The 27,266-nt window shown below is 45.3% G+C and overlaps 1 protein-coding gene across 5 annotated transcripts; it reads left to right on the top strand.

The window, feature by feature from the left end:
• On the top strand, positions 1–26,736 carry PRRG3 (proline rich and Gla domain 3). 5 transcript variants are annotated; one of them, XM_036017117.1, is made up of 9 exons: positions 1–158; positions 3,167–3,204; positions 4,306–4,466; positions 4,829–4,899; positions 20,344–20,465; positions 21,493–21,617; positions 24,904–25,010; positions 25,396–25,474; positions 26,199–26,736. In XM_036017117.1, exons 2-9 carry the CDS (start codon positions 3,198–3,200, stop codon positions 26,328–26,330), a joined length of 804 nt encoding a protein of 267 aa, XP_035873010.1. In that variant the 5' UTR covers positions 1–158; positions 3,167–3,197; the 3' UTR covers positions 26,331–26,736. The 5 variants fall into 5 exon arrangements, 4 of the variants coding, with proteins under 4 accessions (XP_035873010.1, XP_035873009.1, XP_028379283.2 ...); XM_036017116.1 differs by lacking the exon at positions 1–158 and adding an exon at positions 467–555; XM_028523482.2 differs by lacking the exons at positions 1–158; positions 4,306–4,466 and adding an exon at positions 467–555.
• The last annotated feature ends 530 nt before the right edge of the window (positions 26,737–27,266 follow it).

The following is a 27,266-nucleotide window of genomic DNA, read 5'->3' as shown; positions in this document are numbered from 1 at the left end:
GTGCGCGGTCCTTGGTGCGCGCAGCCGCCCCTCTGGCCCAGCTCACCTATCGGCCCTCCCAACCCTGCTTGGAGCGCTCTCATCGCCCCCACCCCTTCTTTCCTCTGCCTGGCTGCCCGGTGCGGGGGTGCGGGAGACGATCACGGCCTGGCAATCAGGTCACGGCGGTCGTGGCGCTTGAGGGTGGCGCGCCAGGCGCAGGGCGTGAGGCCAGACTTGGCGCGGCAGGGTGTTGGGGGGGCGGGCAACGGCGGAGACCCTAAAGGAGAGCAGGGCAGGGGGGTACCGAGGTAATTATGGTAACAGGCCTGGGCTCCCGGCTGCGAAGGGGAGCTCCAGGCGCACTTCGACCTCCAGCCAGGGAGGCACGGGGGAGCCCGGGGCTCGGGAGGGCAGCGGGGCGGAGAAAAAGAGAGAAGGAGGCTGGGCTGGGCCGGGGGCTTGGCAGATGGGGAGCAGGTGGGCGGGGACAGGGGCCCTGCAGGAAAAGGCACTGCAGCGAGGTGGCGGGCTGCGTGCGCAAACAAGGCAGCTGCCTCTTGGGCCCGGAGAACGGTGAGGCCGTTTGGGTTGGGCGCCTCAGCCGCGCGAGGGCAAGGTTCGGTGTCCAGGGCCACTGAACTGGGTGCAGGGCACTACTGGGGGAGGATCTGGGGGCCAAGGCGTTGGGGATCTGGAGCAGACCCATGAGAAAAGTGTTGTTGGGCCAGAAGCAGGAGTTCGTGGGCAGGGCGCTGGTGGCTTGCTATGGAGGGTGAAGACAGGCACTTTGAGGGCTGCCATAAGTGTAAGGGAACAAGGAGGGTCCAGAGTTTTAGTTGAGAAGGTCCAGACGTTCAGTTCAATCATAATTTGAGAGTTCCGTGTCAGTGGGTGGGTTGATGAGTCATAAGATTTGGAGACCTTAGGAGCTTTACTACTAATCAGTTCTAAGTGAAGAAAATTAAAAGGGCTTGGATTGGGAGAAGTGATTTGGAGGCCATGTCTTGGGACTTCAGGTCTGATGGCCACCAGTCCCCATGCAAGGGACTTTGGGAGCCACGTCCCAGAAGCCTGGGGTGGGGTTAAGGAAGGTCTCTGTGGTGGCCTTCCTTCCTTCCCAGGCCTTCAGGATTCAGCTGTTTTCCTGTGGGGAGTGGGTTAAAAATTCCTCTGGCCTACAATCAGCCTTACAGTATCCACCAGGGGCAGGAGGAACATATACATGCGTGACTGCTGCAGCATTCTCTGTGATGGAGCCCTCATGCTTCCTCATTGTTACCATAGTAACAGCCTATCAAAGGTGTATTTATAAGGGGAAAAGCAGGTACTACATTTGGGGGAAGGAGGGGGAGGAGGCCTCATAGCAGCAACAGCAGCAGCAGTGACAGTTCTTTGACTACAGAATTATTAATGGAGTGGGGCTATGCCCTGTGAGCTGCTTGGAGTAGTTCCTGGCTTGTTTGAAGCTTAAAAATGACCTAATGACTTTTGCAGGTGTCAGCATAGCACACATTTTGGGATATAAGATGTGTGGGTGTGCATGTACCAAAGTCAGGTGTTTTGGGGCAAAAGGTGGCTGGCTATATGTAAGCAGTTATGTAATTTTTCCACGTATTTTTTTAAAAATGTTGCAGTTCTCTTTGATAAGCAATGAAACATATTTTTCTATCTTCACTTATTAGCAAAACCTTTACTCATTCTCTTCAAACCCTGGCACAAAGGCTCCATTTTTCTTCAATCAAAAATCTTGCTGTTAGGCATGCCAGACCCACACCCTGGTCACATAACCAGAGCTGACTCTAGGAGAACCTCAGAGATCCACAATGGAAGCAAAATTTAGAGATAATATTCCACCTTTACTCTCATAAATATTGGGGTCAACTTTTCTCACAATAGCAGGCCCATCCATTGACATATTCACATGTTGATAGTTTTGGGTGGGATTGTTCTGGGATTTAAAAGAGAAAAGCTCTTTTGACATGGTGTTTCCATAGATGGATGTTAGATTTATTTTTCCTTTAGCTTTAGTTTTGCTTGTGATTTATATCCCACCTGTTTGCCAAAAGGATTAGAAAATATATTTTAAATATACTTAGGATTCTGAAAACAAAAATTAAAAAGTGTATACCATGTCACAGGGGAGAAACATATGTGCTTCACAGCTGGGCGTCCAAGGTGTTTGTGTTTGATGGTCAATGTTAATGCTGAACTTCGTGGCAGCCTAGGCAAAAGGGTAGCACAATGGGTTACACTATTCACATGTCCTGCATCCAGTTAGTCATAAAACCAGAGCTTCTGCTTGGGGAGGGGAGCAGTGAGGTGATTGCTCCCAGATGTGGACAATTTGGCCAGTGCTCCAGAATATGTGTGTGAGTGGGAGTATGTATTGCAGGGAGCAGTGTGTTGTGGCTGGGATTAACATACTGGCTGGATAATTTCTGAGCAGGAACAAGGTTTTCAGACAATAGCTCACACTTTCATTGAGTTAGCATCTCAGTTTTGATCACATCAATTGATGTCTTGGTACTCTGCTGCAGTTTTCTTTAATACAAAGAGAGGAAAGATGACTAGTTTCAGGAGATCCTTACCACCATGTCTGGTGAAAATGACTGTAGCCAGTCATTTTTGAGATGGTTGTTGTTGCCATGGTAAGCTTTGCCAGTGTCTGCTTCTTAAATATGTGCCGTCTGTTTTCAAGGAATGTGCTTGTCATTAGAGGTATCTGGGACTTGCCATTGTGAGCAAAATTAGGTCATCTCTCTATCACTGTTGATTTGCTAGGCCTTGCCTAAGTCCCAGTATCTCTGAGGTCCTTTCCAACTCAAAAGTGCACAGATTCCTTAAAGGAAGCAAAGGAGGAACCTCAGCCTATAGGAGGTTTACTTTTTTAAAAAACAATGTCAAAGTCTAGGTCTTCTAGACTCTCAGAATATTCTTGGGGAAAAGAGCTAGAAGGATTGCTTTGGGCCCTGCAGGTCCTCGGACAGCTCTGGAGGAGAGCTCAGGGTAGAATGGGAACCAGTAGAGCTGTGAGTGGCAGTATAGAGAGTGCTGTGCCTTATATGGTAGTGCTTTGACCTTTGACCAAGCTAGTGGGGGTGTGGTTCACATTCTAAGGCCAATAGAGTGCCCTGTAGGTTCTGGCGTGTGATTTCACTGTGCCTCTGTTTTTCTTCTTTGCCAGGCAAGTGAGAGGCTGCATCTGAGGGAGCACTATGGCAGGTGAGTTTTTCTGATCCTAGGCCAAGTTGCAAAGCACCGTGCCTAAGGGCTCATGGGAAAAGTACATATCTGCCTTTCAAGTACTTCCTAGCTTTCTTTGCCTCAGGGTGTCCCTGTGGTCTCTGTCCCATTAGCTTTTCTGGAGCACATGCTCACCTGGAGATGTGCACCTACCCAGGCTGCTATGAAAGAAACTAATATGATAAGCCCAGAGGCCTGGAGAAGGGCACCTACCTGCTGGCAAAGTCCCATCTGACTGGGCATGATAGGGACTGGTTGACATGAGAACTAGGAAGTCTTAACCTCTAGGGGAATATCAGGAACAGATGTTACCTCTTATATTCTTAAAAGTCTCAGGTCAGGCTTATGGAGGTGCATAGCTCATATTATGCCAGTCAGCTCAACTGTAGCTGGGTTTCTCCCTTTGGAATAAGCAGATACGGCTACCACTCCATGACATTTTTCCAGGAGGCATCTGTGCACAGTCAATAAAGGCTTAGATTTTCCCTATGAAGCGTGTTACCTTCTTCCCAGGTTCTTGTACATTTATTCCTCTGATTTACCCCTGCCTAGGTTTCTGCTAGACTGTTTTGGGCAAGGCTACTAATGCCAGGTAATCTGATGGCATGGGTGGTCATTCAGGTGAAGGGAAGCCACCCTGATAGAGTCTTATGATGCTATTTTGTATTGGTCACCAGCATCAGCCTCAAAGAAGAATAAACTCTCAAGATAAAAGCTCTGATTTTCTCACCTTGACATGGGGCAACATATACTAGATGTTTTTTCACTGATGACTACAATACTCAAAATCCTTCATGTCCATCATTTCTACAAAACATGCACTCCTCATTTTCCTCCATAGCACTAGAGACCTGAGTCTTGTTGGGTCCATGGTGTTCCAGGCAGATACATCATGGCATCACAGAGAGTCAGCCATTCCACCCCTGTTACTAAAAGCCAGCCATGTCTGGGGTGCTGGCTAGCCAGCTGGCTTTGCCTTGCTTCCCTCCATTATTGTGCTTTTGTGCCTGGGCTGAGTCTGGTTTAAAGGAGCCACTGGGCATCTCCTCATTCCAGACCTCAGTACAACTTTCTCCTCAGTGTTTCTGGAGGCCAAGAATGCCCATTCGGTCCTGAAACGGTTCCCTCGTGCCAATGAGTTCCTGGAGGAGCTGCGCCAGGGTACCATCGAGCGGGAGTGCATGGAGGAGATCTGCAGCTACGAGGAAGTCAAGGAGGTGTTTGAGGACAAAGAGAAAACGGCATGTACTGCCCTGTGGATGGGTTCTGGGAGCAGAAATAGCCTCAGGAATAACAAGAGCAGGCCCAGGTGCCTCAGATGAATCAGAAGCAATGAAGGAAAGCCAGCCCAGTCCAAGGCAAGGCTGTCTGGACCATAGAAGAACAGACAACATGTCTTTAGAGTCCCATCTGCCTGACTCTGGGGGCCTGTTCACTTGGGCATGTTGCTCTTTGTCCTTGGTGCATTCCATAGCCTCTCTGATAGCTCTTAGAGCCAAGTCAGATGGGGTGAGATGGGAAGCAGCCTTGTGGAAGGTCTCTGAGGTCCATCTGGGGCATGAGCACTTGTGTATAAGTGTAAGTGGCCCTTTTTCTTTTGCAGATGGAGTTCTGGAAGGGGTACCCGAATGCAGTCTACTCAGTCCGAGACCCTGCACAGAGCTCAGATGCTATGTATGTGGTGGTGCCTCTTCTGGGGGTGGCGTTGCTGGTTGTCATTGCCTTGTTCATCATCTGGAGGTGCCAACTGCAGAAAGCCACCCGTCATCACCCCTCATATGCTCAGAATCGGTACCTAGCCAGTCGCACCGGGCACAGCCTGCCCCGGGTCATGGTGTACAGGGGCACTGTGCATAACCAAGGGGAGTCATCTGGGCACCGGGAGGCAGGGAGCAACCCACAGATGGTGCTGGGGCATACTCGGGGGTGCAGAACCACAGTCCACCTCGAGAGCACCCTCTACCTTCCTGAGTTCTCTCTCTCCAGACTATCCAGTGCCACTCCTCCCCCATCCTATGAGGAGGTGACTGCACCCCAGGAGAGCAGCAGTGAGGAGGCAAGTGTCTCTTACAGCGACCCACCCCCAAAGTATGAGGAGATAGTGGCTGCCAACCCTGACTCAGACAAGTAGTGGGACTTGTGTCCTATCTGGTATGAAAGCTTCTTTCAGGGTTCTCTTATTTTCTTTTTAACTTTTTAAAGACTGTGCCACCACAGAACAGCCTTAGCCTCCTTGTTGCCAAATAATTTCCTAACTGTGGATTTGTAGGAAGTTAGTTGTCAGAGACAGGTGTAGGGGGGTAGGGAACACACATACCCCTGGAAGGAGCCACAGGCCAGAGAGCCCAGCTCTTCCAGAAGCCCCCATGCCCCACCATTCTGTCCTGTCAGTGACTGGCTTCTCTTATGCCAAAGGAATCACCCCATGAAGTTGACTATGGCCAGAATGTGCATAGCTTTGGGCCCCAGGGCCAAGCAGCTGACTGGAGACCTATCTGTGTCTGGAAGCTTAGGCCACAGAAATGAGGGAGAGAGGACAGCCTTTTAGCACCCTTTCCCCTCAACATTTCTGTGCTTACTTTCCTGGCTTGCATTTTGAGGGCAGGAATAGTACTGAACAAAAACCAAAAAGAATTATAACAAACAGATAATGAACATAATAAAATATGACACTGTAACCTAGGCTATTTATAGGGGGCCAAGGGAAATCAACCTCACAGATCTGTGATACTTCTCTCCCCCAATGCCCACCCCACCCTTCTGACCAGGTTAAAAGGAATATCTAGAGCAACCTGGAGGAGGACAGGGTGTGTGAAGGATGAGGTGCAGGGATGTGCTTAGCAGAACTGTTTCCTCCAGATTGAATTTTGCCATCCTAGAGTGGTAGCTCTGGCTTTGGTGCGCTTAGCCTCTCCCAGGCCTTGGCTCTCCAGACATGTGTACTGGTTGTGCTAAAACTGCTGCCCACTGGCATGAACCCAGTCATAACACTGGGAAAACCTATATGGCTGACTGTGCCTGCGGAGTCCATGGCCTCTGAGTGTTGGTGTACAGGCTGGGGCAGAGAGCTGAAATTTTCTCCTCATGAGGTTGATTGGCCCATAGCACGATTAAACTCATGAACTTGGCCTCTTCAGCACTGTGCTCTCTAGTCTTGAACTTTTGGGATACTTCCCTTTTAATGAGTACATGTGTTGAGTTGAACTTGAACTTTAGATGGCTCATTTCTCCTTAACAATGGTGCCCATCTGGGGAGAAGCTCCTAAAGTGTCCCTTTTCAGAAATGTCTTTGCAAGGGAGATAGGGAAGCCCATGATCTGGGGTGGAAGGCCCATCCAAGATTAGCCCTGTCATTGCCAGGTGCTGGTCCATTTTTAGTAACCCCTTCCTGTGTCCCAGGAGCTGTTCCTTTCCATTTCAGTGAGTTTTTGGACAGCAGTGGGGCAGAGGTGACCTGTCTTTAACTGTCAGTGACCACACAAAAGACTGTTGACACCATCTCTCCCACCCTTCCATCTCTATCCTCCTGGCCTTGGTGGCAAACCATTTTTCCTCTGTGGTGCTTTTAAAAATGTAGCAAATTTTTGTGGAGCCCAAAAGAGTGCACAGTCAGGGTCTCTTGGCAATGACAGTAGTTTAAAACCTACTGAGAAGACAAGCTTCTTTCTGTTTAAACAGCTCTCCCAGGCAATCATCGGGCCTTCTTGTTTGAATGCAGCCCTGCCTCGTAGCCACAGATGACACCTGGAGGTTGCTTTAGTCCTGGACACTTGCCCTGAGACTTGCTTCAAGTCAGAAGGCTTATGTTCTTACCCCAATGAGGCCACCAGCTTGGACAACTTCACCCTATGGCTGGGGTTTTCCACCCTTCCCCCTACCTCACAGGCCTATTTGGAGGCTGACTAAGCTAATGTCTGTGCAGAAGGTTTGTCCTTAGGAAGATTCTTCTAGAAATGTGTAGGTTATAGGGGACCAGTGTTAGTGGAGGCTTTCATATATAGTTAGTCTCAGTCTGGGGAGTCAGTCTCCTGCCAGTTGACACTTTCTGTCCCCTTTCCCCTTCCCTGAGAGCTTCCCTGATGCCAGAGGTGCTGACCAGGTGGCATTTCAACTTTCCTTCCTCTTTTCCTCCCTCTTGGTCTCTAGCACTATACTCCTCTCCTTCCTCATGAAGGCATTTTTTGGCCTAGAAAGCCCCTGCTTTTTCCATAATGGAGGCTGAAGTCAATCTTATTTGGCCATGTTGGAGGATGTGGGGCAGCCTGAAACTTCTGAGCTACCCGCTGCTCTTCCAGCATTTCCTCAGGCAGGTGCCTATGTGTGAAAAGACACTTCCTCCTAGGTGTCTCCTCCCCACTGAGCAGAAGCCAGGCATGGGACCCATTGACGAGAGCCAAGGAATGTCTGCTGCCTTTGGCATCTGTTGAGTGCTTCCCTGCAGAGCTGCCACATAGTTTGCAACTGGGTGGAGACAGAATAGATCTGGAGGCAGGAACCTGGCCCAGTGGAGGGTGGCACATGTCCTTCAGGCACTGAGCACAAGCCTGTAGGGAGAGCCCACTGAGAGAGAGGCAGTTCCATAGGCCCTGTGCTCTCTGGTTTAGGTGCTTTTCAGCATTCTCTTGGATAGGGTTGCCACCGTGGTCTCTGGGATGTTTTTTTTTTTTTTTTCCAGTATATTGTGGAAAAAGATTGCATAGTCCACAATGGTCAGTATTCCTCGTGGTGCACATTTGGCTTATGTGAATGCTCTGTACATATCTTTCAAACTCTGTCTTTGTATGGATGTTGACTTGATACAATGCTAATGCTACAGTAGCCACATTTTTGTTGTTTTTGGACTTGTGTGTGTGTGTGTGTGTGTGTGTGTGTGTGTGTATACACTTGTGCACATTGCCTTTTCTCACATGCTTATCTGAAACAATAGCTGGTGTGTGGCTATACTTGTACCGGGAAGGAGGATTCCCATCTGAAGGGAAGACTGTCCCCTCCTGGAGCTGCGCAGCCTGATGACAGATCCCTGAGTGAGGAAAGGTGAGATTTGCTGTTAAAGCCCCCTAAAGTTGCTGTCTTTTGCCCCCCTCCAAAAAGAGGTTTTGAAGAAGACAAAGCAGCTCCATCCTGGGGGCCTCTGCCTGCTGGGACCCTAACTCACACGCCCTTTGTATTCAGTGCCCTTGGCCTTGATTCTGTTCTGTAGGTATCAGCAGCTGAAGGAATTCTGAGTGCTCTGGAGTCTTTTGTGTGTGTGTGTGTGTGTGTGTGTGTGTGTGTGTGTGTGTAGAGATATATGACTATTGACTAGGAATGATGGGGCTAGTGATGTAAATATTTTTCATTAAAAAAGAAAAGGCTTTAAAATTCCTTGAAATATGACTGTCACTCATATTTGACTGTCAACCAAAAACTTTCTAACAAGTTTTAAAATAAGAATTTCAATATTGTCCCTTCCCTGCTGCTCCCTATCATCCAGAGTTTTCAAAACAAAAGCACAAGAGAAAGAGTGAAACACACAGGTGTCCAGTGTGGGTGCACAGCATCATTACTATGCCCTGGCTGACAGAAATGCAACATAGAGCAACTGGAGGCCAGAGGCCTCCACTTCTACTTGCAAATCCCACTACCATTAGTGTGAATTCCTTAGGGTGCTTTGAAAAACAGGAATCTGCCTGATTTGTTTGACATTGTCTTTTTTTGTAGCCTGACTATGAGGAATTCAGGGCAAGAAAGTGTCTGTTAAGGATTTGGAGCCAGATGGTTTCTCTCTGGCTGGCTGGAGTTTGATCTTTTGACAACTAAATAGCATCCCACGAGAAGAAGAAATAAACAGTGCTGCCTCTAGATTGTTCTTTTATCCCAGAGAGATAATTGAGAGAGACTCTTACTCACCTTTGCTCTGTTTTTTTTTTTTAGGAATATATGCTTGCACTATGTGTGATGTGTGTGCCCTCACATTCAAGAACAAGATGTAGAGCTGGGCAGCAGAGTTGCTAGTGTAGGGTGCTTTTCAGCTAGATAAGTAATGAAGCTCCATTTCAGGATTGCACTGATTCAGAAACAAGCACATCCTCCCCACTGAACTCTCCTCATACTAATTAGTATAATTAGCTAATTTAAAAGTACTGTAATCAGATTCCTGCAACTATGGTACAAGCCCATTAACTTGAAGCCCACTAATTCAGAACTTAAAGAAATTCACAACTTAAGATAATTCACGGTCTCTGTGATTCTTCCTCCATAGAAGCATTTGAAATACTCTTTCCTTTAGTCAATTTTCAGGGTCATATGTGTAAGAGGGATCTAGTATAAAATGAACACCTTTTTCATATAAAAAAGGATCCCTGCACCGTGCCTTCAGCTTTGGTGTTTAGCAATTCTTATGCATAAGGCTTTTTCTGTACTGGACGATCTCTTCTCTGTCCATTGTGGGGATGTTGGGTACTACAGGTTTTCATTCTACTCCTTTACATACCCTAGGGATAATATAGTTTGTGAACTGGACTGCAATTTAAAATCATACACTGTGTATCTTGCTAAATATTCTGTAAAGCAGATGTTTTGCTATCAGACTGGCCACTCCTATTATTTGCCTCCAAATATTCAAATGTAGGGAGCTTTTCTTTTCACAGGCTGTGGGGTAGTGAGACTCTTTTTTCCAAGAATTTCTCTGACAAAGATATCCAAACAGCATACCCCCTTGGGCTCAATGTGTCAACAGTTGTTCCACTGTACTGAAACATCTTCCCATTGAACAGTGCCTGCCCTTCTCCTGCCCCCAGCCCCAGCATTAACAAGATATTCAAGATTGGGAGAAATCCCACAGCTGCTTTTGCCTTCAAATCCATCTCCCCTTATGGGTGCCACTTTCCCAGGCCCGAACACACCTGCTATTTCACTCTGTGATTGTGAATTTGTGATAGTGGACAATGAGCTTATTAGACATGATTACTGTGGAATGGATTGATTTTGTTGCCACTTTAAACTGTGTTCATATTCATGTGTTGACCTATGTCAGCTGGGAAATCTGTGTATTCAGTAACAAGTCAGGATTTCACTGGAGCCTTGGGGCAACAAATGAGTCTGATCTCCCACACATTGTAATTATTGAGTTTAGCCGTTAAATTTTGTCTCTTCCTGCACAAGAGGATAATGAATAACAATAAAGAGCAAATGCCATTTACTTGTGTCCTGTCCTTCTCTATTTTGGATTCCCAGACTTCCATGGGGCATGGATGATTGTAGGCTCAACTGTTTTTTTCCAGAAGTCAGACTAAATAAGGAAACATCCCAAACCAGTTTGGAAGCAGGAAGCAGAGATGCCCTGGGTCCTAATATTTGTCTCCATGTGTGTAAGATGACCTCCTGACCCACCCCCTGTGAGGAATTTAGTAAGATCTAGCACAAATCACAACAGCAACTTCCCTGTCACCTGATCCCTGGTTACTAACAGAGGTGTCCCTTGCTAGAAGGATGCTTACTTCATTTCAGAGCTGGGGGAGGAACTGGAGGGAAAATTTTTTCTTGTGCCCTTTGTAGGTGGTGCATGATACTCAGACTTTACCCTGGCTCAGCTTCCTGAATTTTGAGGATGGGGAGAGTCAGCGACTATACAGAGGGCAATGATTTCCTAACCTTTTCTTTGGCAGAACTGTAGTGTTAGCCCCAAACACTCTTAGCTGCTGGTGTGGAATGAGATATGGCCATGGAACATCTCTGGCACAAGCTGTGCCAATCCCCAGTAATGAAAGTAATCTATTCTTTAATAGGAAAAAGCCCTGGCAGTGATGAAACAATAGCAATAAAGTTCATGTCCTCCTTCAAGGATTTAATGTAGAGGCTAAATGCCAGGAGTGACAGCCAGAGACATTTAGTTCCATTCTTATTACAGTCTGGCTTGTTGAGTAATGCCAATATTCTGGAAATGCTGGGAAGTGAAGTGAAGACTCTTTAAGCAGACTCCAGAACACACATGGGCTTGGAACTTTAGGATATTTGCCAGAAACGGGCATTCTAGGCAGTGACTTAGGGTCCCAGCCTAGCCTACACAAGGAAGGTAACTCATGAGGGAGGTCTCAGGCTTCAAGTCCCCCTTGGGTACTATCCAAGGAACTCAGCCTCCATTTCTTATCTGCTGGCTATATAATAAGGCCATATATTCTAGGGCAAAGGCAGTTAGATTGCTTGTAAAGGGTGAGGGAAAGTTAGGGGCAGGGAGGTACTTAAAGAAATGATGGTGAGGAGAGATAGTCCTACCCCAGTCTCTCAGTCCCTGCTGGAGAAGACAAAGGGAATTGGATGAGGGCCAGAGACTGTGCTTCAGGGCTGTAACTTGGAAAGTTGGGATTTCTTTTTATCCTTCCCCTACTGCCACATTCTTATAGCAATTGTCCTGAGACTTCATGAAGTGAAGGGACAGAAGGACATTGGAGAGAATCCATGAGCTGTGCTTGGAACAGAGACTGCCAAGGAAAGTCTCCCTGAGGAAGCTGTGCCCAATTTAAAGACTGAAGGATGAGTAGAAATAAGTTAGGCAAAGAGCATAAACAGCAACTAAACCAGGCAAAGGAGAAACTCATGAAGAAGCCTGGAGTCCAATAAGGCCATCATGTTTTCAAGGAAACAGAAGAAGCCAGGGTAGCATAAGTGGAAAGGCTTGTGCAAGATGAAATCAGAAAGGTAGAGTAAAGCTCATGCAGAGCTTTCTAGGCCACACTCAGAGCTGTAGTCTTTATTTTAGTGATAATGCAAGCCACTAAAGAGTGCTTTAAAGAGCATGATGGCATGACCAGGTCCTATTATGTTTAAAACAGTCTCTCTAACTACCATGTGAAGAATGGACTATAGGGGGTCATGATGGGATCAGAGAGATAAGGTAGAAGGCTGTTGTCATTCAAGCAAGAGATATGATGGGATTGGCTACGTAGGTGGCAGAATACACAGAGTGGAGTAGACCATTAGGAAGATTTTTGCTTGCATACTTAATTACCTATTTAGGAGGTTTTATTAGGGTTCTTCAGAGATGCAGAATCAATATATAAGTAAATAAATAAATAAGGATATATATATATGTGTGTGTGTGTGTGTGTGTGTGCATATATATGTGTGATAGAGTTATATGGATATATCTGTTTGAAGTTGACCCTTGAACAACACAGGTTTGGACTGTGTGGGTCCACATATACACAAATGTTTTCAACAAATATACAGTCAGCCCTCCATATCCCCAGGTTTTGTATCCACAGATTCAACCAACCTCAGAACAAAAACAGTATTTTTGATTTCTTGCTGGATATCTGAGGATATGGAGAGCTGACTGTATGCATTGTTCTATGCCATTTTATATAAGGGACTTGAGCATCCAAGGATTTTGATATTTGCACATTACAGGGGGCAGTCCTGAAACCAATCCCCAGTGGATATTGAGGAACTGTAGCCAAATGTTTTGTGAGTCAAATATCATATGTGCATTTTCATCTATGCAGAGGTGAGCACTCCAAACCCTGTGTTGTTCATGATTCAATGATATATGTGTCTACCTACCTACCTATCTATCTATAAAGATATTCATTTATTTTAAGGAACCAGTTCATGAAATTGCAATTATAGAGGCGAAAAAGTCCCACAATCTGCCCTCTGCAAGCTGGAGACTCACAAAGCTAATGGTGGAGTTCCAGTCAGAGTCCAAAGGCCTGAGAATTACAGAACCAATGGTGTAAATTCTAGTTCAAAGAGAGACTAGTTCCAGCTTAAGTAGTCAGGAAGATATATATGAGGTGGGACCCCCAAAAAACTCAGAATTATCTTCTGGAGGGCAAGATCTTGGTAGTACAGGCTTCCCCTGCTAGGTGAATTTTCTAGGAACTCATCAGTATCGGTATCAGTGTACCAGCTGGCATCATTGTGAGAGGCTGCACTGGGCTTCAGTGAATTTTTTTGAAGACTCTTTAAATGTGCCCATTTCATCATGAGTGATTTACAAAGCACACTTGCGCATAGTGCACTGAATGTTCAGCAGTTTTTGACCAAAAAAGGATGATCCCGATGGCCCCTCCTTCCCTATTCACCCAATCTCACCCCAAGCAACTTTTTTTTTGTTTACCTGGATGAAAAAGTTCCTCAAAAGGGAAACATTTTGCTGATGGGGAAGAGGTGAAACAAACAAACAAACAAACAAACAAACAAAAACAGTAGAAACACCAAAAGGCATCAAAATAAATAAGTTCAAAAACTGTTTTGGGCAGTGGAAAAAATGTCTTGTAAGGTCTATTACATCAAATGGAGAGTACTCTGAAGGTAACTGAAGTTAAAAATGTAAGAATAAATGCACAATGTTTTATAAATGAAGTCTGGGTTTGGGGGAGAGGGGGAGAGAGGGAGAGAGAGGGGGACAGAGGGGGAGGGAGGGGGAGAGAGAGAGAGAGAGAGAGAGGAGAGAACACAAACTTCTTTTTTAGCTGCCTTTTTATTCTATTCAGGACCTTAATGGAGGGTATAATGGCTACCCACATTAAGGAAGGCCATCTGTTTTATTCAGTCTACTCATTGAAATGTTGATCTCATTTAGAAGTATCCTCACAGACACATCCAGAAATGATGTTTGAATAAATATTTAGGCACCTTTCAGCCCAGTCAAGTTGACACATAAAACTAATTATTACAGATGGGACACAATCATCCATAGTGACTAATTGCATTCCAAGGATTGTGTGGAGGAGTCCTAGATTACTCTCAGATTTGGGGTATCAGACAGTCAGGTCGAAGGTGGGACCATTCACCAGGAAGGGTCTAAATGGAGGAGGAACAGTTTGGGGTGGGAGTGCTGAGTGTGTGGTGTGGAGTGTGTCAGAGGGGAACCAAAGGAGGAGACTAGGCTGAAGCAGTAGATATGACTCTCTTAAGTTACCATAAAAATAATAACTGAAGTCTCGGGTATAGACCCAGTGGGCCAGGAGAGAGACCAGATAGGCAGGGGGGAAACTATGGGAGTAGGGAGTTCTGGAAACCAATGGAGGAAAGTGTTTCTATCTAGAAGGAGAGAGAGGATAATGATGTGAAATGCTTCCAAGAAGTCAACTAAGATGAAGAGTGCAGTGAATTCATTGGATTGAGCTGCCAGGAGGTCATTGGTGACCTTGGCCTGGGGGGTTTCAGCTGAGTGGTAGATTTCTCATACACGGATTAAAGTTGACAAAATAGACAAGTGATTAAACCCCTCTAGGTTTCCAAATTTGCTTCTAGTCTTTTGGGGGACTCTTGGACTAGCAGAGAAGAAGGAGCAGTAGGGACATCAGCTGGCTGCACTATTAGGCAGGAGGCAAGCTACCCCCTTTTTGTTATTTGTTGCTGCTCTTAGCTCCAAGTGCAGGGCCATTCTGAATTACCCGTTGGCTTATCATCCAGGAACAATTATCCTAAACTCACTGCAGCTCCACCTGACTTATTCAGATAGCCCATCCAAGCAGCAGGAAAATTTAGGGGCTTATCTGAAGGAATTCAGAGGAACATAACATCTCAGCAGCCCTGCAGGTTTGTCAGCCAGGGCTGTGGCTCTGTATCAGTGTCTTTAACCCACCTCTGCTGGAGCTGCTACCACAGACTGGACCGGAGTTCAGGGAGCATGACCAATATTTCCACCCAACTTGGAGAAGGCCTTCTACCAATCTGAGCCCCCTTGAGAAGAAGTGAGTTATTTTGGAGGTGTATAGTCAAAGGCTGAAGGTGCTAAGGAAAATGGTCAGGCCCTCCCTCTTAGGTTGACAGTGCTCTAGGGAACCATCACACTCCCTAGGAGGCACCGTGTGGCAGGATAAAGGGCAAGACTACCACAAAAACAACCCCTACTACTGTTCCCACAGACTCACAGACTTTCTGACTGTCCACATGTTTCTATATGCCCTCTACAGCATGAGCTCCATGAGGACTGGGACCTCATCCTTACTTCTAGTGCCTGGCACTCAGTCATTCTTGATTCAAGACAGCCATAATGAATGAGAGGAGTAGATGTTTGGATATCAAGGTGCTTCTTATAATCTCCTGATGGTTGCCTTATTCCCATGGGAGCTGGGTTCCAAGGGCTACCCCTGGTGGTTCTGCCACTCATTTCCTTCTTTCTACTCATAAAGTGACCCTCCTTTCCTGGGCCAGCTATAGTCCCTGCAGTTTGATCTGTCCTTCCTGTATCTTCAAGGAAAGGGAAGACAGCTGCAAGGCTCTGCTAGTCCCTCTTCCCCTTCCCCTCTGGCTGGGGGAGGGCCTGGGTCTCCAAAGATGACCTCAGTACCAGCTGCTTCCAGGAGCAGGAAGGAAAGTTGTTTACAAGTTCATAAGTTTTATTATCAAGTGGAGAGGAAGCTCCCAGATGTCTGGAAGATCTGGGTTTGCAGCCAAAATCGGGCTTGCTTGGGCTTGGGATTGTAGCTGCCTGAGATAGAGCTCTGAGTAGAGAAGGCAGCAGGCAATCATGCCCACTGACTTTTTAATTTTTCCTCCCTCCCTTCCTTCCTTCCCTCCCTGAAAATCAGTTTATTAATAACCTGCAGTTCAAGTGTGGTAAAATGAAATTGAAAGGTTTTATAGAGCTATAGTCCAATAGTATTGCATGTGATAATTGTTTCCTGTTTCTTTTTAAATTTATTTATTTAAATTTAATATTATTTTGTATTCATTTCAGGAGTATAGCATAGTAGTTAGGCAATCATATATTTTACAAAGTATTTCCCCCATATTTTCAGCACCCACCTGGCAACATACAACGTTATTATATTATTGACTATATTCCCTATGCTGTACTTCACATCCCTGTGACTATTCTGTAACTGCCAATATGTACTTCTTAATCCCTTCACCTTCTTCACCCAGCCTTCCAACCCCCCTCCCCTCTGGCAACCATCAGTCTGTTCTCTGTTGCTATGAGTCTATTTCTGTTTTGTTTTTTTCATTTATTTTGTTCTTTGGGTTGCACATATAAGTGAAATCATATGGTATTTGTCTTTCTCTAACTGACTTATTTCACTTAGTATAATACCTTCTAGGTCCATCCATGCTATCACAAATAGCAATATTTTATTCTTTTTTATGGCCAAGTATTATTTCATTGCATATATGTATCCCAATTTTTTTATCTACTTATTTCCATACCCATTGACTTTTGAATGCCCTTTTACAAGGAATGCCAATATAAGAAAGTTAGGAAGTCAGGACTGGTCTGGGAGAAAAGAGGCTAGAGTCTTCCCTGAAGTCCAGGAAGCTCCAACATATCTTCCTGAAACCAAGAAACGGAATTTGAAACAGGACTTTAGCCCAATCTCCCATGTGAAGATGGGGATCTGAGGCTCAGAGTAAGCAAAACAACTTGCCTATGATGACATGGTGTAAAAGCTAGAACTCACTCCCACATGTACTAACCCTGGGCCTGGGGCCCTGCCACCTCCCACTGCTGCTTGTAAGGGAGGTGGGAATAGGTAGCACACAGGCCACCAGACCACAAGCTGGTCAGGAATCTGAGTAAAGTGCACAGCTTATTAAATAGCTGGAAGAGGCCAGTGGTGGGAAGGCATTGGTGGAGGCACATTGTGTGGCAGATAGAGAGACAGACTAAAGACAAGGGCAGACAGGCAGATAGGAAAGTAACATCTGCCTGTGCTTTGCACCTTCTCTGTGGGGGGCTGGATGCTTTCTAGATTTAAACACAAAATTGGATGCAATTAACTGTGTTTGTTTGGTTCCCAGTGGAGGCTCTGTGTTCACTATTACCTCTAGGGAAAATGATGACATGTTTTCTTTGGAGATACCTAACTTGAAGAGGGAGAGAGCCTTTGCCCTCCATCCTTTCCTGTTAATAAAACAGTTCGTATTTTAAGAAAGATCCAAGCTCTTTAGTACACAATTCACAGAAAAGGAACAAAGAAGATCAATAAACATATGAAAAATTGTTCAGGTTTATTCATAATTAAAACAATAAAATTAAAGCAACAATGTAATAGATATCATTTTTCACCCATCATAAGGATGCCTTTTAGAAAGTTTCATAATACAGTATCTTGATAAGGCTGTGAAGAAACTAGCACTTTCTTCCCCTTGGTGAGGTCCCACTTGGTGAAGTCTCTTCAGAGGAGACATTGATAATATCAGTCAAAATTGTCAAAACACATATTCTAGGACCCCACAATACCTCTTCTAGACACCTGCTCTACAAAAACATTTACCCATGTGTGTTGAAGCATGGCCAAGTAATGATCACTGCAACATTGTTCAAAATAAAAGTTAAAAGCCCTAGACACCCAAAGTGTCCATGAACAGGTCAATGAACATGGCAAAATACTGTGCTATGTTTAAAAGATTGAGCTACATTTGTTCTGACATGGGAGATTCCCCCAGGGCACACAGTTCACTTTAAAAAGTAAGTTGTAGAACAGAACATATCTCAAATATGTGGTCTCATTTGTGTAAAATACTGCAAACATATACACATATATCTAAGCCAGATGTTCTCTAGGCTCCTCCCTCCCCTTCCCAGAAGTATCTGTCTAATCTCCTGAGGGAAGAATTTTGGGTCTCATGGCCTTCTCCTTTGGGAGCCTTCCACTGGGGTCTAAGCTGCAGCCGATCACTTACACTTGGCCATGGGCCATCTTCTTGGCTCCCATAAAGCTTGGCAAATCTTTCTGTACCCAGGGATGCTTTAGTCCTTCATGTCCCTGAGGCCGACATGTCAGACAGTGAGGGATTTTCAGAGTGTTTGGAATGAGAACTTGGGGGCTATTTCAGGAAAAAATTATGATGGAGATAAAAGTTTAGCATGCTAGAGAGATATATTAAGGGACAAGTCCAAACCCCTTCCTCTGCCTGCCTTTAAAGAAGCCACATATCCTCTGCAATATCTAGGCAGCTAATCTACGGCAGTTCACCTCTTATATCCATGATCTTCTCCAACCCAAATCTTTCCCACAAAGAAGGATTGAGAAAGAAACAGCATGCAAATTTTGTTGCCCATCACCCAACCATCTTTCGTTCCCAAGGTGAAATGCCAGGATTTCTGCATGGTGTTGGGAGATTGGTGGGGAAGTCTCTCCATCCATTTTGCTTGGCTTTAGGTAGTAAGTTCCTTTGCCACCAGGGGGCAGTGCCTCTGAATGCACCTGGCCTAGTGCACCAGTGCCCAGGAATCCCCAAATGGTCAAGGCCAGTTGCCAGTCAGAGGATAACTGCTCTGAGGTTAATAATGCAAAGCCCTGCCTATGCCTGTCTGCACTATTTTGACTCTGCTGATTGAGTGCTCTTTCAATCCAGCTACCCTATAGGGAAAGTACTGTTATCTCTATCATCCAATGGAGAGACTGAGGCCCCAAGAAAGGAAAGGTTAAATCGAGATCATTGTGAGGATGAGGAGGGCATAGCATTGCTAGATGAAATATAAGATACCCAGTTTAATATGAATGTCAGGTAAACCATGAATAATTTTTAGTGCAAGTGTGTCCCAAATGTTGCATGGAGCATACTTACACTGAAAAATATTTGAAATTATTTTTTGTTTATTTGAAAACTTTAATTGGCATCCTGTACTTTTATTTCATCAGTGTGGTAACCCTGGTCTGGCAGAAACCACTGGCTTCTGCTTCTCAGGCTCCTGAGTCTCATAGAGCACACTTCTTTACCCCTAAAGTACCCTCCAGAAAGCTCAGATTTCATGGCAGCTGCTATGCTGCAGCTGGGAAGGGCTTCTTCAGGGGCCCTCAGCAATGCAGTCAGGGCCTGTGTCAGCTCTGCTCCAGAGAGCTTGGTCCCAGAGCTGGACAAGTGGGGCCAAGGAGAGAGACAGGCAACCAATATTACACCACCTTCTCTAAAGAAGTCCTGTCCCCTCCCTTTCTTCTCTTCTGCCTTTTCCTTCCTCCTTTCATTCTTCTCTGCCCCCTACTTCTTTTCCTCCCACCTGCCCCCACCTGTGCTTGGTTCCTATTAGAAAAAGCCTCCTCTTCCCCTAGGGGCTCTGGGGCTGTTCCTAAGAGCTGAGAGTTCCCAAGGGTTGGTCCATACAACCTTTGGTGGTCATATCAGCCAAGGTTCTTCAGAGAAAAGGAACCAGTAAGATGGATGGATATACAAGCATATGTGTATGTATATAGATTTACTTTAAGGAATTGGCTCATGCCATTGTGCAGCTAGGCAAAGTCAAATTTTGTGGGGCAGGCCAGCAGTCTGCAATCTTAAGCAGGGATTGATGCTGCAGTCTTGAGACAGAATTTCTTGTCTGTGTAACCTCAGTGTTTGCTTTTAGGGTCTGCCAACTGATTGATTGAGGCCCGCCCACATTATTGAGGGTTAGTAGTCTTTACTTAAAGTTCACTGATTGTAAATACTGACCACAGCTACAAAATACCTTTACGACAACATCCAGACTAGTGTCTGATGGAATGACTGGGAACTGTAGGCTTGTCAAGTGGTCACATAAATCCCAGAGTGGTCTAATCAGTGGGCAAGCTCAGGAAGAACTTAGACTTAGATCAGAGGGTGCAGGGCCTGGGGACCCTAGAAGTTCCAGTATTGATAGGCAGATCCCTCCTTTCCTACTTTTCCTTCCTTTGGTTCTCATTGTTCCTCTACAGGCTGCCTCAGGGCATCTAAAGGCCACCTCTTCTGCCTGGGAACTCTGGAATGGAGGAGGCAAGACACACTTTGCAAAGGATGCATTTGGAGGATGCTTCTATCCAGAGCTGGGCTTGCAGGAGCCACAGCAGGCCTGGGATCCCACTGACTAATTCTGGGGTCCTGTGTTAGTCCCTGTCTCTCTCTAGAAATGATGGAGGGTGGGCCCACCTGCACCCCAATGGGGCCAAGTCAGATGATCTGGTAGCCAGAGTTCTCACAGGCAATGGCTCTGAGCCTTATCTCTTCTCCTATGTTGCTTGCAGAATAGCAGAGGAGAAGGCAGCAAACCCTGCCAACAAGATATAGCAGGAACAGAAGGTGCTGGTCCAAGGCATAAGCCCAAATGGGAGTCTGGCTTCACCCTTATGGCAGAGTATATTAACCCTGAGTTCTGACCTCTCAAAGGACTGATTTTCTGAGTGCTTTCCTCTCTGCTTTGCTTCCTGTGCATCCTTGGCCACAGCTTACAAGTGAACAACTGGTTGTGATGGCAGGAGTCTTCCCTTGCACCAAGGAGAAGATAGAAATGTCCATGCCTGAAGACCTGATTCCTGGAAGCCATGGGCAAAGTCAAGAGCACCTGGTGATAGTAGGTGAGGATCCCCTGAAATGTCACTTTCCTTGAGTGTGTGCATCTGTGCACATGTGTTGGAGAAAGTGTGTGAGAGGGTGGACTGACACTCATATATATGTGCATATGTATTTGAATGCATATATGGGTTACATGTGATTGTTTGTGCCTTTGTGCTCAAACACATGTGTTTGTAGCTTGAGTGACAGGGAGCTGAGGTGAAAGGGATTGATGTGAATATTCTGTAGCCCATGAGGGAGAGGGTGAGACCAACATGTGTGGTCCTTTGGTCTCCCCTTCATCCAAGTCACCAGTGTGTATATTGCAAAACATTCAGAGGGCTCAATTTATAAGATCAATCAGGTCAATTCTCTCTTTTAACCCTCCAACATCTTCTGCCCTTTAGAGTGAAATCTAAACTCTCATCATGTCTACATGATCTGATCAAGGTCTCCTCCTTAATATATTTCATGTTGTGACATGGTGACCCATATTCCATGCTAAATTTATGTTTGTCCTTATAACACCCCAAGATTGGCTCTTCCTCACAGCCCTTGTGCAAGCTGTTCCCTCTGCCAGGAATGCCATTTCCCTAGATTTTCCATGGTTGGACTATTTTACTTGTTCAGGTCTCTACCTCAATGTTGTTTCTGACTTTTCTAGAAGTGGTCTCTTCCTTCTATCATGTTGCCCTGTGTTTATCTTATTGGAAATGTGTCTCTTGATTTGAATTTACAGTGATGGATTGTTTTCTGTTTTTCCCTTTTATACACCCACTCAGTTTCTTGATTGCTGCAATTTTATCTATTGGTCATTGCTCTCTTCCCAGTAACTTAGCACAGAGTTTGGCCCTCATTTAATACTTGCTAATCTTTTGAACATAAGAACAAACTGAGGCCTGGGATTGATAGCAGTTAACAGCAGTGAATAGGTATTGAGTTATTTGTAAGAAGTTTGGGGATCCAATCTCTTTCTGATGTGTCCCTGTGCCCCAAAAGCCTTGTTAAAGCCTTTAGGGGTGTTCCTGGGGCCTTTGTTCTTCTCCCCAGAAATAATAGAGCATGGATTCAAGTCCCTGGGTGTCTCTCCGCGGCAACAAAAGTTGGGTTCAAAAGCTGCTGGCTCTGCTGCAGGCCAACCAGTTTGGAATATGACTGCCACTCGACCCAAGAAGGTGATATTTTATGGGGCCCTTGGCACATGGTGGCTGGGCTGGGGTTGGGAGTACTGGCTATAGTGGCTCCAACCTGATGATAGTGAAATATTGACTTTCAGGGAGAAGGAAGCAGGCAAATGAGGGCAGAGGTGTCCAGCAAGAGGTCAGAGCCATGCTTTGGTAGACTGAGAGTTTAACCTTGAGAGTCCAGAATGACTGAAGCACGTATTCCTTGGGGAGTACACATATACTTTATTCTGTAAAACTGTAGTGTGTGTGAAATGATGCTTCTCTTTATTAAAAATAAATAAGTATATATTGCTCTCCATATATATGTGTATATATATACATATAGCTATATCTCAATATTTATATTTTATTTTATATATAAATATATTTCTACATATAAATATACATATTTCAAAACACAAGTGTATTTAAATAAAAATATATATCAGGGCTGGAACAATGATAAGGCAAGTGGGGTTCCTATACTTCCTGGGTGTTAGGAAGTTCAGTCAATGGAATCTTACAATTTTGTAGCCAATCCTTTAAGCTACATTCACCATGGTGAAGGAGTATTCTAGAAAAAAGATGGTGGCCATATTGTGGAAAAGATGATGGGAAAAGGCTGCTGATTTGGAGTGGAGAAAGACCTGTTTGTTGTAGGGAATCACTTGAGCCCAATACTTCTGTAGCCAATTTTGTTAGCTATATTTGTGGGTGAGAGCAAGTTAGAGAAATGGTTGTCATATTGTTGCAAAGGTTACTGTGGAGAGGCAACAAGGTTGGAGACCAAGAAGACCGGACTTCTAGGGTCTTAATGCTGGAATCATTTCATTAAGATAAATGCTGAAATGATTCCAGGGTTCTTGAGTCAGAGGCTTCCTGGGAATGAGAATAAGCCAGAAATATTGAATGGGCATCCTGTGTCCGAATGCTGAAGTCCAAATTAAGCTGCTCCAACAGGTCAGGCTCCGTCCAACAAGCCACTGAAGCCCCTAAAACTGAGCGAGTGGTGGGAGTGGCTCAACCTCTGGATTAATTAACATTACCTGTTATGAACAAAGAATTACACTTTAAAATAGAGTTATTATATTAACCTTAGAAATAAATTTAGATATTTAGAATTAAGAAATGTATTAATTCTATTTATTTATCCATTATTTTGGAGTAAAAAATGGAACTGTTACTGCCTCTGGAGAACCACAACATGAAAGGACAAACATATAATGATACTATTCTGCTGATTTGGGAGAAATATGTAATATGCCTTAAACAGTACATGAAAATAAAAATAACACTTTTAAAATTACTTAACAGCAGGGCCCTGACTGATGTGGCTCAGTGGATTGAGCATTGGCCTGCAAACCAAAGGGTCGCTGGTTTGATTCCAAGTCAGGACACATGTCTGGGTTGCTGGACAGGTCTCTAGTAGGGGGTGTGTGAGAAGCAATCACACATTGACATTTCTCTCCCTCTCTTTCTCCTTCCCTTCTTGCTGGGACTACCTGCACTTTGTCAATTTTTCTAATATAAAGCTCTTATGCTTTATAATGTATATAATTCTAAATAGAGGGTTTCTAGAATTAAAAACCAAAAAAAATAAAGATAATTGTTTTTGAAATTAGACCTATATTATGATAGGTGATGACAATAAGTTATCATTAAATTGTAGATGTTGTTAGATTAATTTGTATTACATTGATGTTAAAACAAAACAAACTCCAGCCACCAGTCACTCACCCTTATTTGCCTTCAAATCTCTCAAAAAACTTTCTGTCCTTCTAATGCCAATCTTTATGAAAATCAAGGGGATGGTGTAGAAATTGTTCTAGGAGATATTGTCCATCAATTTTACCCTTTATAGTCCTGGGGTCTTCTTGACACCCTCTGTCCTTTTGATGCTATTTTTTGAGGTTTCTTAAGAAGTAGAAAAAGAAAATAAAATAGTGTGATTACAAGGTACTGTTCACCAAAAAAAAAAAAAAAAAAAAAAAAAAAAAAAAAAAAAAAGAGAGAGAGAGAGAAAAAAGGAGAGAAAAGAAAAAAGAAATTCACACCAGTATCTGTGTGCACTTTTGAGAAAGGTTAATTTTTCATTATTTGTTGTAATAGTGCAAAATTACAACCAAGGCACTGCCAGGTGGGGCCCTCCTCAGCTGCTCTCCATCTGCTTCTGAGTCACACTGAGGCTTACTTCATTCACCTTTGCCTTCTTTATTAGCACTTCCTGAACTCTACAGTCTTGCTGAGCTCTTTCATTCTCTGTTGCCTCTACCATTATCTTCCTTCTTATGGGCTGATATCATTTTACTGTCTTTACTCTTTTCTTAATGGAGTCTTAAGGGGAAGCAGTGTCAAGTGTGAAGGTTATCACAGTATAATAGTTAAGAGTACAACCTCTGAAACAAAATGTCCTGGATTCAAAATACTGCTTTGCTTTTTACTAATTACATGACATAGACAAGTTATTTGGTCTCTTTGTGTCTCAGTTTTCCAATCTTTCAAAATGAGGTGATAATAATACCTGTGTCAAAGGGTCATGATTAGGATTTAATGACTTGATATTGGTAAGGGCTCGGAGGATGGCATAGTCCCTGGCATGTCATAAGTGTGTGTTGAACAAGAATTTTACAAAATATTTCATCTTGCACTGGAAACCCAGAGCTGAGATTTGAACCCAGGTGGGTCAGTCATGTTCTGCTCTTCTAGCTCACATGGACTCTTTAATTCACAAAATACCTCTGATCCCAGAGCTCTGGGCCAGAAACATCCACTGCAGAGAGTCATTAGCAGACAGAGAGAAATGAAAGACATGGGGATGGCTGGGCCCATCCAGAGAAGGACAAGGAGGCTGTGCTTTCCTAGTAGTTAGGCTTCTATCCTGAATTCTGACACTTACCATGTATCCTTGGGAAGTATAGTCAGCTGTCCAGGAGTTAATTTCTTTGGCTCTAAAACTGAGGTTTTCCATTCTTCATCAGTGGTTGCAGAGAGTCAGCTGATGTCTGTATGTGACAGTGCTGGCACAGGATAGGGACCCCTATCACTGCTTTTCCCTTGCCACAGCCTAGATGACCAGGAGCTACCAAGGATCATGGTGTGGGTGGGGTAGTGGCAGGCAGACAACTTGTGAGGTTCCCAGGCTCCCCTAATGTCTGAAGCTTCCAGTCTTATTCTGGAGGATCAGACACCACATGACTCTTGGGGAGAGGTGTACCACTAGTCCTGGGCCAAGTGTGGGGCAGCCAAATTTGTCAGCTAGGGATGAGAAAGTTACTTTAACCATTCCTTTACTTAGGGTACTCAGCTGCCAATACCCAGAATGTCAAGAGAACCAGTCCATGGGGATGTTCTTCCCCAGGAGTATCCTGGTGGCTTCCAAGGCATGAGATTCCATTATGAGTGGTAAGATGGGTTGTAGAAACCCTGTAAAAGGAAAGGAGCTTTATGGCCAAGGATCAGGGTGGGCCAGAGGGTCTGGTAAGCAGATTGGCCAGGAAGGACTTGTGAACAGCTGGCCATGATTATTGGGGACCTGTTGCCTCCTTTTTTCAGCCCCTGCCCCTCCTGGCCCCTTGCCCATTTTAGTTCTCCCAGTTTTCTGCAGCTGGGCTGGGCTGGCTCCCAGGACCCACTTCACAAGATAGGGAAGGGCTGGAGGCTGACAGAGTCACTGTCCAGAGAGGCCCCTGATCTTACACATTTGCCCTTATGGCCTTCCTGTGCTTCCTGCCAGGCCTGGCCTGGGACAATGAGCAATTGTGACTCACTGTCTTTTCTGACTTCCCAGCAACTCAGAAGTAGATATAATTGCAGAGATTGGCCCAGAAGAACCAAATGGACTAGAGATGGAAGTCATGAGAAGACAGGTGAGTGTCTGCTATGCTGAGGACTCACTTGGAGGGTAGAGGCAAAATCATGGTGTTTTGGGGGCAGATGGGCCACAACAGTGCTAAATTTATCCTCTTTGAAGTTCCACAATCAGTCCACTCATCTTATCCCTGAGCATCTATAGTGGGGTCAGGCTTCCCACCCCTACCTCTCAATCCCCATGTCTGTGGAGTTCCATCTTGCTGTTTAGCCTTAAGGCTGCCTCTCTCTTGAAATATGGGGAGGAAATAGGGGAAGAGAAAAGGACAACTAAGAGGAAATATAAGAGGATGGAGGCATCTATGCAGACAGAGTGGCTCTGAGGTCTGATAGAGGGGTCCTCTTGGGTGGGCAGAGCAACCATGAGTATGGACGTGGGCATGGAGAGCTATTGTCCTGGTGGCCCCCTTTGCAGATGGTTCCCTTATGCCAGCCTTCCCCAGGATTAAAATGCCCTTCCCCACTTCTCAGCTGGGAAAGGCTGGCTTCATACAGACAACCTGATGAACTTAGTGGAGGGTGCAAGGCAGCTAGGCCTGCCCACACAGGCAGTCCAGCATACTCCAAGCCTCTAGTCTCAGCTTCTTCTTACCCAGAGGCACTTTGGCCTCCCAAAAAGCAGCAAATCCCCTTCCTGTTCTAACTTCATACTTTTTCCCAATGGTGAACTGTGGGCTTCCACAGATAGTCTTGCTCACCAGCCTGCTCTTGGTCTTTCTGCAGCTGCGGGAGATCAATGGGCGTCTGTGTGCCCTGGAGGACCAGGCAGCCATCAGTTGCCAGAGGGAGGCTGTGTTTCTCACCATGCTATTGTCGACTTGCATTGCCAACCTGTGGCTGTGGATGCGCCAGTGATGCGTCACCTGCCACCCTGCTGAAAGAGCTCTTTCCTCCTCTTCTTTTCTTTCCTTGGACCACCCTTGCTCTTCCTCCTTCTGTCTCCCAGAAGCAACCAGCAGCTACAGGGCCATTTTTCAACTCTGGTTGGATCCCCTGCTGTGGAAGGCCTTAGATGCTGGGAGGTGCAGGAAGATCTGAATGGGATGAGATGCAGCCCTTTGGAGGTTGAGGAGAGGGGCATATGGTCCTCACAGTAACATCAGTGGCAAATACTTCCTGCCTGTCCATCAGGACTCCATGGTGACCATCTCATCTCTTCTGTTCCATCCTATATGGCAGGGTCTTGGCTGTGTCTTCCTGTTTTCTTCCATGTTGTGCACAGGGCTCTGCACAGAGAAAATGCTCAATAAAAGTTCTGTGATAGCAGTAAACCCTGGCATCTGAGCTTCTTGAATCCATGACTCATTTGGGGCTCTAATTCCCTCTCCTTTCTCTATGCCACTGTCTGCCACCCCAGGCAGGGGTCTTCTTAAAAGCAAAGTTTGAAGGCTCTTCCTGTTGGGCTCAGGCCAGCAAGTGCCTGTGGGGACATGCTTCTGCAGCAGCTTGTCTAGGCCAGGTATTGCAGACTCAATCAGAGGACATCTCCTTGAAGAGACCAGAAAACTTTTCACTTGTCCAAGAGAAAATTGAGTTCCAGAGAGGGGGAACATGGCCCCAGGATTGTCCAGCAAGACTAGGACAAGGCTGGGTCTAGGATGTGTTCTCCTGAGTCCCTACTATAGACTTGCTGAGGATGAGGCCCCTACTCATCTCTGGAGGATGGATGGGAGGCCACATAGAGGGACTTTGAACTTCATTCACTCATGTCCACAGCCCTGTGATGCTCACCTCAGACAGGGTGGATTGCTGGATAGGGCAGTGGGACTCAGACAAAGAGTGTCACTTCTT

The sequence above is a fragment of the Phyllostomus discolor genome, chromosome X (genome assembly GCF_004126475.2).
Source record: "Phyllostomus discolor isolate MPI-MPIP mPhyDis1 chromosome X, mPhyDis1.pri.v3, whole genome shotgun sequence".
NCBI lineage: Eukaryota > Metazoa > Chordata > Mammalia > Chiroptera > Phyllostomidae > Phyllostomus > Phyllostomus discolor.
This window is presented reverse-complemented; position numbering and strand designations above follow the sequence as displayed.

Coding starts and splice junctions, on each gene's coding strand:
- PRRG3 (XM_036017117.1), top strand. Junction 21,618..24,903: donor CTGCCACTCGACCCAAGAAG/GTGATATTTTAT, acceptor TCCTTTACTTAG/GGTACTCAGCTGCCAATACC. Junction 25,011..25,395: donor ATGAGATTCCATTATGAGTG/GTAAGATGGGTT, acceptor CTGACTTCCCAG/CAACTCAGAAGTAGATATAA.